Source organism: Gymnoscopelus braueri (assembly GCF_963280865.1).
Source record: "Gymnoscopelus braueri genome assembly, chromosome: 15".
Taxonomy (NCBI): domain Eukaryota; kingdom Metazoa; phylum Chordata; class Actinopteri; order Myctophiformes; family Myctophidae; genus Gymnoscopelus; species Gymnoscopelus braueri.
The window spans coordinates 1324736-1337505 of NC_137620.1; the positions used below are offsets into that span (position 1 = coordinate 1324736).

The window sequence follows — 12770 nt, forward strand, 5'->3', positions numbered from 1 at the left end:
TTATTATATATATTTTTTTTAAACAAGCCCAAATAAGCAACTGCACTTTAGAAACAAGCCCCAAAAAATGCAACCCGCAACTACCAATATGTAGGCTACTAGCAACTTTACAGGAAAAACAAGCCCAAAGTCGCTTATAATAAGCAGACCTGGAAACACTAGGTGGGAACCATGTATGTCCATATATTTTTCAGGAAATGTAAAAAGAAAGTACCTGAAACTTTTCATTGGTTCAATATTTATAAAACCCACAGACACGCTTAATCACTTTCAACCTGGCATCCCCGTTCTGGGCATGTCATTATAGATTGTTTATTTATAAATAAATAAAAATTCAGAATCATTTAAGTGTCGCGTTGTGACCCGTTGTGAGTTTGTAGATCCAAATGTGTACTATATTTGCATGACACTGTGATAGGACCAGTGGTGGAAAGAAACTAAGTGCATTTACTTGAGTATTGTACTTAAGTAAAATTAGTATATCCAATTTCTAATACTTTTACTTCTACTCCACTACATCTCAGAGGCAAATATTGTGCTTTTACTCCACTACAATTATTTGAAAACTTGTAACTAATTACTAGTTACTTTGTAGATTTTGATTATTATTACAACACATACATTAACCACATTGTGAGCTTGTAGATCTGCTATTTTCAAAAGGTGTTTATACATTTGAAAACTTGAAATGGGACATTCTGCATAATGAGCACTTTTACTTTTGTTACTTTAACACACTCACCGCCAAAGGGGAGAATTCTCCCCTTTTCAGTCAATGGTGTTTACCGCCAAAGGGGAGAATTCTCCCCTTAAAAAAGAAAAAAATTAAATTGTTTTTGAATTTCTAAAAGGTTTCTCTAATTATTTAGTATACATTTTTTTCCGTTATTCACAACGAATTAATTAAATTAATTAAAAAATTAAAAAGAAATCCATTCACTTCAATGTTAAAAAATAAACGGACAAATAATTCAATTTTTTTTCTATAAAAAAATTATTAAAAACCCTGGCAGTGGGTGAGTACATTATGAATAAACTCTGGCAGTACATTTTGATGCCAAACTTTTTTACTTTTATTCAAGTACATTTTGAATTTCGGACTTTTACTTGTAAGAGAGTATTTCTTTATTGCAGTAGGCTATTGATACTTTTACTTAAGTAATACATGTCTAAATCTTTTTCCACCACTGGATAGGACAAAGTATACAATGGGGCTTTTATTTATGAGGGAAAAAAAGCATTAAAAGATGATGTATGGAGAAACAAGATTTCTGCCCGACAGCGATAATAATATTACCAGATAAGATAATTATAACAGATGGCTCTGAGTTTCAGTTGTGAAAATAAGTGAAAAGGCAGATCTACAAGCTCGCGTAGATCTGCAATTTTTTACCATTTTATTTTAAAACAAAATCAATAATAAAAATCCCACCCAATGTGAGTAAGCGGTGCCTACTCTGTTTGACGAATGCATGCTGGCATTCAGGCGGCACTACTCTTTTTTGATGTGTGGGCGCTGGTATTCAGGCGGTACTACTCTATTTGATGAGTATGCTGACTGTTGGGCTGTGTGTGTGTGTGTGTGTGTGTGTGTGTGTGTGTGTGTGTGTGTGTGTGTGTGTGCCTGCCCAGTGCCGCTTTAGACTCCACAGGGGCCCTAAGCATGATACAGGACACACTTTTTTTTTTTTTTCGGCGGGTAGTCGGGGCCCCACGCAACCTGCGTAGTGTGCGTGTAGGGAGAAGCGGCACTGTGCCTGCCTGCCCGCCTGCCTGCCCGCCCGCCCGCCCGCCCGCCTGCGTGCGTGCGTGCGTGCGTGCGTGCGTGCGTGCGTGCGTGCGTGCGTGCGTGCGTACGTACGTACGTACGTGTGTGTGTGCTGACTGTTGGGCCCCTGTGTGTGTGTGTGTGTGTGTGTGTGTGTGTGTGTGTGTGTGTGTGTGTGTGTGTGTGTGTGCGCATGTCTTTAAATGGCACGTGTGTTGCACTGTCTCCTGTTTGTGTTTAATTAGTGTAATTTGTTGCATCTGTTAATGCTGCAGCTGTTAATGCCGTGCTCGGACGGACGGACGGACTGACAAACACACAGCTGGCACCGCTAAAACTGTTTTGGATATGCAAGGTTTTCCCCCCAAAAGCAACGATACAGAGAAAGCTGATAAGGACTTAATTACATTCCCTAGCAGATTAGTTCATTCTGCTTCATCAGCACTTTTCTTTAACACCTGAAGATGTGTTTACAAACTAGAGGTTCGGGCAGCTACGCGGCCCTCACACCTACGTCGCACTGCCGATCCGACCAATAGGTCTGAGTCTTAGTGTTGGGGGATTTGTCAGAGTAGCCTACCCGTTGTACCCGTCTGTCTGTGTCACTCTTCTGCCCATATATGGAGATATCTGTATCTGTCAGTCCTTGTCCCTTTCATCCTAGCCTCGTTCCCAGCCTCACTCATCTGCGAAGAGAAGAGCCTGGTCACGACCTAAAGCAGAGAATGTCTCGGAAGTCCTGAGTGGACAGGATTTGCGTCTTACGTGTTTCCCCCGGAAACGATATTTGTTGACCAATCACAACACTCGTTTCATTCACAGAGAATGTTTACAGATTTGTAAAGCATCAACGTCATTTCCTTGGGCGGTACTTCCGCAAAATTCAACCATTTCCGCCTAGACAACCAACATCCCAGGTCTTGCCCAGTGTGCTTTCATGCCCATTATGGAGATCACTGATGTCATCAGTATAGAGGTTAGACAACACACTCCATATTTGGGTGTAGCTGCATTGGGAACTACTTATATGGTTATGGCTGAGTCAGAGTGACGTCAGAGGTCCGCCCGCCCACCGGCCCACTCTCCCATTAGCACATTTTAATATAGGATAGTACTAGGGATGTTCGATATCGACTTTTATACCGATATCAGAGGATCAGAGGATAAAGCATGAACACGGCTCTGAAGCAATGGAAAGAAGCAGCCACCCTCATCCTGGCTGCAGGAAGGACACATCTGGGCCTACATCTGGGTCCTAAGACCCCTGAGCAAGGCACGTGTCCTCCAGGCCGGTCCAATGCCAACGCCAGCCTTCCACCAGCGTCCTGCTTTGACTATGACGTCCTGCTGCTGAAACGCAGCAGTACGAGCGGCTTCATGCCCAACGCATACGTGTTCCCCGGTGGGCTGCTGGAACCCTCCGATTTCTCCAGTGAATGGATGGACATCTTTAAAGCCTTCAGGAACTTGCCGAATCTTGGTTTGGGTCATGTCAAACAGCCGGCGGAGACCAGACCTCCGATCTTCGCCACGGACCGGGTAAAACTGGGCTCTCCGGTGCCGGGGGAGGTGGCGTTGAGGATCTGCGCCCTGCGGGAGACCTTCGAGGAGAGCGGGGTGCTGCTGGTCTTGAATAAAACACAGGAGAACACGTTGATGGAAAGCATCACGCATGAAACACCTGAATCACGGCCACAACAGCAGGTACAAGAGCTGTGCTCCAGCAGCGAGCTGGACAGATGGAGGTCCCTGGTGAACAGGGACCCCTCCAACTTCATCACCATGTGCAGACAGCTGCAGATGGTGCCTAACATCTGGGCGCTGCATGAGTGGGGCAACTGGCTGACGCCCCGCGGCCTCTACGGCAAGGAGAGGAGGTACGACACTGCCTTTTTCATGTGTTGCTTGAAGCAGACTCCTCCTCACACGCTCCAGGATGAGAAGGAGATCGTGCACTTTAAGTGGTCCACACCGTCGGAGGTTCTGCAGAGCTACCAGGCCCGTGACTTGTGGATCCCCCCTCCACAGTTCTATGACCTCCGCCGCATGTGTCACTTCCCCTCGCTGAGCGACCTCCACGGCTTCGCCAGCCGCCGTGCCGCCGAGGGCTGTGAGCACTGGCTGCCCATCCACGTAATCACAGACAGTAGCTACATGACACTGCTGCCAGGGGACAAGCTGTACCCAGTCGATGGCTCAGGGCAGGTGGTAGTTGATGACAGTGCAGACGTTTCTCTGGTGGACCATCAAGAGGAGGAGAACAGTGCTCTCCATCGCATGGTGTTCGTGGACAGGGACCCTTACACCCCAACTCTGCAGGTCACCATCAAGCCCAAATACAAGCACCTGCTGCCTTTCCAAACGCCTGCCCCGGGACAGGGCCCAAACAGTCAGCTCTGACCCAGCCTTATTTTAGGTCATGTTGAAGCTCAAATCCGGTGTTGCTATATTATGAAGAACACAGATGCAATGCGTTGCAATGTGAGAGTGCAGACTATCCGACACCAACTCGGGATGCCCGAATCGCTACCCTCCACATTCCACACCCTCCTGTCTAGCATCAGGGTCTCTAGCTCTGCAGTGTTGTTAGCTCCGCTGTCACGCCGCAGTGTCTACATTGGTGGTGCACCTCTTTCCTCTCTCTGTACAAGGACAACACAAGGCTAACAGGTGGCCCTGTTACACTCCACAAATTCAGAGAAATTGTCGGTCTTACACCAGTGACTCAACCCTTTTCATTCCAAGGACCCCCCAGTGTACAAGTGTCCAGGGGATGTAAAATGCAAATTCCCATAGAAAGGAGGCGTCATTCACTGCTGCCGTTTTTCCTTTTTCTCCTTTGTACATAAAGTGTTTTGCAATTGTCGATGACATGTATTATTGTTGTTTTTATATGCTATGTTGATGAATTGAATACATAGGACCACAATGGAAACACAAGTCCCCAGGACTATTTTGTGTTATCCTTTAAGCCTTAATGTCTGACTGTACCATGTGCTGTGTATATTTCTGACTAATAAAGTATTCAATAAAAGCGCACGCAGCGACCGGCAGCGCGAGTGTAGTTTGGTTTGTTGTTGTGTGTTGTTGTGTGTTTTTCTGTCGTTCTACGTATTTTTTGTCCAGGCTGACAACGGAGCCTGTGGTGCATCATTGTTTGAGTCAACTTTCTGACAAACTTCCCCCCAGTGTGGCTCGTATTTAGCCTAGATCTGGGGACGGTCGCCGACAGGAGTTACAGAGACCTGCTAACGGCTAACGGCTAGCCGCTAAACTAGTCGGAGCTAGGCTAACAGAGGGAACTTTCTTCTCACAGAGCCTGAACTCTCTAGCCCTAGAGCAGGAACACTCTGTCGGATCGGACCTGGCCTGGATAGAGCCATGGATCATCTACTCGCCCTGCTTTCGGCGTTACTGGTGTTTCAGCTTACATGGAGCCTGGGACACTCACTACTGTCTCCCAATCGGCCAGCTCGAACCCAGTACACCACAGAACAGCTACTTCGCTGGAGCAACATTCAGGAGTCACCCGCGGACCTGATCCGGCCGAACCCTGCGGAACTACTGACACCCTGCGACCCTTCCGGAGCCCGTTGGACGGGAAAACGGGTCAGAAAGCGTGGGAGAAGAGGAGGCACTCGCCTGAGGAAAACACAGCCCCTTTCCTGCATTCCGCTACCTTCCATCATCCTCTCCAACGCGCAGTCCCCCCGGAATAAAACCGATGAACTGCACGCCCTAACCCGCTGCAACCACGACTTCAGGGACTCCTGCATTCTAGCCTTCACGGAATCTTGGCTATCCGAACGCGACTTGGCCACCGATCTGGAGATCGATGGCTTCGGAACACCCTTCCGTATGGACCGGGACGCCTCAGTTACGGGCAAGTCAACTGGTGGGGGGGTATGTTTGTATATTAATGAGCGTTGGTGCAATGTTAAATCTGTCATTGTTAGAGAGAGTTTGTGTACCCCTGACGTTGAACTGCTCTCTGTCTCTCTGCGGCCAGCGTACCTGCCGAGGGAGTTCCCACAGATAATTATTACAGTCGTTTATATACATCCAAAAGCTAATGAGGCTAGCGCCTGTGAGCAGATTCTCAGGGTTGTACAGAAACTACAACTAATCTCCCCTGACGCACCAAATCTCATCCTTGGTGACATGAACCATGTGTCCCTGAAAAAGACTCTCAGAGACTTCCATCAATACGTAACATGTCCGACTAGGTCCAACAAAACCTTAGACATGTGTTTTGGTAATGTCAAGGACGCATACAAGTCTGTACCCCTCCCGCCCCTGGGGGCTTCCGATCATAACTGTGTGCACCTTTTTCCCGTTTACCGCACTGCTCTAAAACGTGGTAAAGTGCAGAGCATCCGCATTAAGAACTGGAATGATAACAACGCCTGTGAGACCCTCCGGGGCCTCTTTGAGAGCACAGACTGGGACATGTTCTCTGAGTCCTCTGCCGACATCAATGAACTGACGGATGTTGTTACTAGCTGGTCTTTGTATTGTGAGAACATTGTTATTCCTGAGAAAACCATCAAAGTGTACCCAAACTCTAAACCATGGGTATCTAACTCCCTTAGATCTCTTTTGCAAAAGAAGAATAAGGCCTTTAAGGAGGGAAACACAGTTGAACTGAGAAGTATACAAAAATAAATTAAAAGAGAGGTATGGGCTAGTAAAAAGATTTACAAGGAAAAAAAATCGAGAGCCAACTTAGAGCAAATAACCTGGGCTCTGCCTGGGATGGTATGAAAACCATAACAGGGCTGAAAGAAAATGGCAGGAAAAAGGTCATATTAGCCAATTACAACTGTGACCAGCAACTGGCTCAGAGCCTCAATGATTTCTATGTTAGATTCGACACCCATGATTTCAGCGGAAATCACTCTGAGATCAGGAATAGACTTCTGTCTGCCCCCCCCTCCAGATCTTTCTTTGACGAGCAGGATGTGATCAACTGCTTCAAAAAATGCAACCCTCGTAAAAGTTCAGGCCCGGACCACATCGGTGGCCGCTTACTAAATACCTGTGCTGAACAATTAGGTCCCATTTTTTATTATATTTTTAAACTATCTCTTAGCCAGCAGAGAGTACCCTCCCTTTGGAAACGGTCCACTGTTGTACCCGTAGCCAAGAACAGCAAACCTAAAACACTTAACACTGACATCTGTGGCCAGCCGGTGGAACTTGTGCCCAGTTACAAATACCTGGGCACGATTATTGACAGCAAACTGAAATTTGATGTAAATACTGACATGCTGTGTAAGAAGGGACAGCAACGCCTTTTCTGTCTAAGGAAATTAGCCAGATTTAATGTTGACAGAGACTTGATGAAATTGTTTTACAGTGCCTATGTACACTCTGTTATCTCCTTCTCTATCATCTGTTGGTATGGTAACCTCGCCATTAACCATTTCACTGCCAATCACGTAGATCTACGCGAACCGATTTAAAGCCGCCACGTGCCAATCTTTTCTTTTTTTTTTTATGTTTTTTTTTTCCAATTTCACCCAAAGACCAAGGAGATATGATTAGTTGAAGATCTAGACTCCTATCCACTTCCTTGTTAACTTAAAACTTAAAAAGTCTGTATTTCGGCTCCTGAGTACTTTTTTTTTCCAATGAAAAACTCTGGCACTGATTCTTTAGGATTTGAAAACTGAAAACTGCCTCCAAAATCACTGGCATCCAACTGGAGAGCCTTGACCCCTTCCATAGCAGACAACTGCAGGCTGCTGCCATCGGGCCGTCGTCTGAGTGCCCCTGGTGTCAAAAACAATAGATACAAGCACTCATTTGTTCCTGCCTCAATTCGGGCAATCAATGTTGCCAGGGACCGATAGAGGATATTGTTATTGATGGTGATAGGTGATGATGAAACAAGCACTTTATGCAGGCACCTTATATTTCTGAATGTAGCCCTTTATTTATCTTACCTCTTGCACTTTACTGTGATGATGATGATGATGATGATGATGATGATGATGATGATGATGATGAATCAAGCACTTTATCTCTTGCACTTTACTGTGATGATGATGGTGATGATGATGAAACAAGCACTTTATGCCGGCACTTTATAATTCCTTTTTTATCTCTTGTGATGATGATGATGATGATAATGACGATGATGAAACAAGCACTTTTAGTCTGGTTCCTTATGCTTAGATTTACAATGTTGTCGGATTTTTTTGAAGATTTGCAAAACTATACATTTTTGGAAAGGTTATTGTCTAAGGAATCAGAAAATCAATGTTTGCATTTGCCCAGATGTGTATATGGCGGCCATATTGGCAATTACAAAATGGCCACCCTAAAATGTACGTTTTTTAATATCTCGGCCTCTAAATAAGCTGGAACATTGATTTTAACTCCTAAACCTACATTTTCAGTGTTGAGGAATCCAATGGTGGTAATTATAAAGCTACAAAACTTTACAATATTAACCCTTAGATGCATGACTGAGTCCAAAATGACCAGATGTGGTTGTTTTCTTGCAATATCTTTGTAATTAAAAAACATTTATCAATTCATATTGAAGATTTGCAAAACTATACATTTTTGGAAAGGTTATTGTCTAAGAAATCATAAAATCAATGTTTGCATTTGCCCAGATGTCTGTGGCCATATTGGAATTGACAAAATGGCCGCCGTAAAATGTATGTCTTGTAATATCTTGGCTTCTAAATAAGATGGAACATTGTTTTTAATGGCTAAACCTACATTTTCAGGGTCAAGGAATCCAATGGTGCAAGTTATCATTTCATTTTTTGTATCATCCCATTGACATAATCCATCATATGGGTAAAAACAGCACAGCCCAGGCAGTCAGTCAGATACTAACTCAGTGTTCTTTTTATTTCTTTTAACTGTGAACTTTGGATGTTTGTGTAACCATCTTAAACATCATGACATGTGTAATCTTAGACAGTCTATGCATCATCATAATCATCATCATCATCATCATCACTTTCGTGCGTCACAGCTTGGGAATCGTCATCGTTCTGACACTGGCTGCTGCAATGACACATTTCAGTATAGGCTAAGTCCTTAGCTTTGCAGGAACATCTGCCAGAAGAACAGTCAGATTTACACTTGCATTGAACCATCTCAAGGATGGCCTTTTGGGCTGGGAGGACCTCTGTGGTCGTTGGTTTCAGCATGCCATCCAAGTGTTTGAAGTACCCATTTTGCAGGGGATCCAACTGTGGATCCTGCATATTAATGGCTGCTTGTGCCCATGCCCTTGTTTGTTCATGGATTCTCAAGATGTGCTGCTTCAGAGCTCCAGGTGTTGGAGGGAGCTTGTCACTTTCTGCCCTGTGTTTGCAGAACAGATGCCATCGCAGTTCAGGGATTGTCTTGATGTTGATACCCTTGGGTGAGTAAGCTGCACATACAAAGGACTCCAGTGTTGACAGCATTCCTTCTGTCACTTCTGCTTCATCCAAAAGCATCTGCAGAGCTTTGATAATATCGCCATCCGTTTTGAGGTAGACCTGCAGCCAGGTTGCCTTGCCTACCATCAAACACATCCCGATGAGCAGGTTCCTCTCCCATGACAAGACGAAGGCTGATCTGACTGACTATCTTGATACCAAAACACTAGAGTACAACAGGGGATCCTCCAAGCTGATCATCACGTCTGCTTCTAGATACACCAGGAGCAACAAAGACCTGGTCTTTGAAGAAAATAACCACGAAGAAGCAGACACACTGCTGATCCACCAGGCTGTGCTGGCTTCACAGCGAAACCCACCTGATGCACCGTTGGTATTTTTCTCCCCAGATACGGACGTTTTAGTGCTAGTCACAGCAAACTATGACCTCCTGCTGATGAACACGTCCATTTCTATGGCCTCTGGTGTTGTGCAGATTGAAGATTGTGGCGAGCTCTAGGTAAAGAAAGAGCAAAGGCTTTGCCAGCCTTCCATGCATTCACTGGGGCCGACAACACAGGGAGGTTCTCCCGTATAAGCAAGGCAACCTGGCTGCAGGTCTACCTCAAAACGGATGGCGATATTATCAAAGCTCTGCAGATGCTTTTGGATGAAGCAGAAGTGACAGAAGGAATGCTGTCAACACTGGAGTCCTTTGTATGTGCAGCTTACTCACCCAAGGGTATCAACATCAAGACAATCCCTGAACTGCGATGGCATCTGTTCTGCAAGCACAGGGCAGAAAGTGACAAGCTCCCTCCAACACCTGGAGCTCTGAAACAGCACATTTTGAGAGTCCATGTCCAAACAAGGGCATGGGCACAAGCAGCCATTGCTCTGCAGGATCCACAGCTGGATCCCCTGCAAAATGGGTACTTCAAACACTCGGGTGGCATGCTGAAACCAACGACCACAGAGGTCCTCCCAGCTCCAAAGGCCATCCTTGAGATGGTTCAATGCAAGTGCAAATCAGACTGTTCTTCTGGCAGATGTTCCTGCAAAGCTAAAGACTTAGCCTGTACTGAAATGTGTCAGTGCAGCAGCCAGTGCCAGAACGATGATGATTCCCAAGCTGTGATGCACGAAAGTGATGATGATGATGATGATGATGATGATGATGATGATGATGGATAGAGACTGTCTAAGATTACACATGTCATGATGTTTAAGATGGTTACACAAACATCCAAAGTTCACAGTTAAAATAAATAAAAAGAACACTGAGTTAGTATCTGACTGACTGCCTGGGCTGTGCTATTTTTACCCATATGATGGATTATGTCAATGGGATGTTACAAAAAATGAAATGATAACTTGCACCATTGGATTCCTTGACCCTGAAAATGTAGGTTTAGCCATTAAAAACAATGTTCCATCTTATTTAGAAGCCAAGATATTACAAAACATACATTTTACGGCGGCCATTTTGTCAATTCCAATATGGCCACAGACATCTGGGCAAATGCAAACATTGATTTTATGATTCCTTAGACAATAACCTTTCCAAAAATGTATAGTTTTGCAAATCTTCAATATTAATTGATAAATGTTTTTTTAATTACAAAGATATTGCAAGAAAACAACCACATCTGGTCATTTTGGACTCAGTCATGCATCTAAGGGTTAATATTGTAAAGTGTTGTAGCTTTATAATTACCACCATTGGATTCCTCGACACTGAAAATGTAGGTTTAAGAGTTAAAATCAATGTTCCAGCTTATTTAGAGGCCGAGATATTAAAAAACGTACATTTTAGGGTGGCCATTTTATAATTGCCAATATGGCCGCCATATACACATCTGGGCAAATGCAAACATTGATTTTCTGATTCCTTAGACAATAACCTTTCCAAAAATGTATAGTTTTGCAAATCTTCAAAAAAATCCGACAAAATTACATAGTGAACCAGACTATTTATCTCTTTATCTCTTGCACTTTACTGTGATGATGACGGTGATGATGATGAAACAAGCACTTTATGCCGGCACTTTATAATTCCTTTTTTATTTCTTGCACTAGATGCGCCCAGACCTATGTTTTTATGCTATGGTGTTTCATGTCTGCTGCTGTCCTGTACTGTCTGTATGTTTTAAACCACTACTCTGGCTGTAAACCCAATTGCCCTTCTGGGACATTCATAAACTTGAACCTTGAACCTTGAACCTTGATATTGTCAAACTCCTAATTTCCGATACCGATATCAACCGATACCGATGCGTATGGGCTTTTTCACCAAAAGTCAATTAATTGTCAGGTAACAACATCTCATATCTAATAATACAAAATTGCTATAATATCAATATTATATCTAATAAATCTAATATAATACAGTGATGTTGTTAGGTTTTCAATATAGTGAGTCCCGGGACTCACTGGTGGTCATTTGAATGAGTCCCACTAATCTTAGTTTAGATGTTGGCCTATTTGACAGTGCAGAAGCATAATTGCTTTGATGCCTATAACATTAACGAGCGTCAACGAGCATCAGCTGGACACAGACACACACCTGCCCTCTCCAGTGCTCTAATTTGAAAATGACTGGAGTCTCTCATTTCTCTGCGAAAGCCCTTGAATATGATGGAATATGATTAAGGAATACTGTGATTATGGTAAACTCACATTTCTGTAAAGTTCACAAACTTTCGTGACCCCCTAAAATAATCATATTTGAACTGGTGACTTGTAGGCATTACATTTAGTTTGACTCGGTTCCACAGATAAGTATGGTGAAAGAAGCCGAACTACAAGCTCAAAACACAAGCACAGTATGTGAGTGTGTGGAAAGAAAATATCCTATGTCACGACTGACACCAGAATGTGTGTGTGTGTGTGTGTGTGTGTGTGTGTGTGTGTGTGTGTGTGTGTGTGTGTGTGTGTGTGTGTGTGTGTGTGTGTGTGTGCGCGTGTGCGTGTGCGTGCATGCGTGCGTGCATACGTGTGAGTAATGGCTGTCAAATTGCCCCTGATAGAAATCCTTGTCTCTCCTCATTAGAGATCCTGTAGGACTGTAATCATAAGGTTAAGGACCACTATACACTTGCATTAAAAAGTTAGGACCTCTATAAATGCTGCGGAACCCCCCATCCCCACCACCATCACCATCACAGCCAATAAATACTCAATTACGTGGCCTTGACCGACTGCCGCTACACTAAGTAGCATCTGTCTGACATCACTTCACTACCGCCCCTCCTCTCCTCCCTCAATCACACACAGGTGATCTCACGCAGCACATTTTCGTTTACAGGAAGAAATTAAGATTGGCTTTTTAGGGACTTTTCATATAACAATACACAAAAATGCATCTATTGTTAGGTATATGTTCATATGATGACCACAGTCTAAAAGTGTGAAAAACTAATTTTTCATTTCACTAGACCTTTAACACATTGACTGCCAATCGTGTAGAAGTGCACTTTCTGAAATTGTTGATCCACTTCCGTTTCCGGTAGCACCACCGGAAACGGAATTATTTGGGATCCGGTTTTGCCGATCCCGTCGGCCCCTGTTCTAATGACGAAACTGAAACTCCATTTTCTCCTTGTAGTTTT

General features: G+C 44.1%; 1 protein-coding gene across 1 annotated transcript; it reads left to right on the forward strand.

Annotated features, from left to right (window-relative positions):
• The first annotated feature begins 2932 nt into the window (after nt 1-2932).
• On the forward strand, nt 2933-4734 carry LOC308101790 (acyl-coenzyme A diphosphatase NUDT19-like). The gene has a single exon (XM_080451267.1). The coding sequence runs from the start codon at nt 2939-2941 to the stop codon at nt 4166-4168; it is 1230 nt and encodes a 409-aa protein (XP_080307393.1). The 5' UTR covers nt 2933-2938; the 3' UTR covers nt 4169-4734.
• The last annotated feature ends 8036 nt before the right edge of the window (nt 4735-12770 follow it).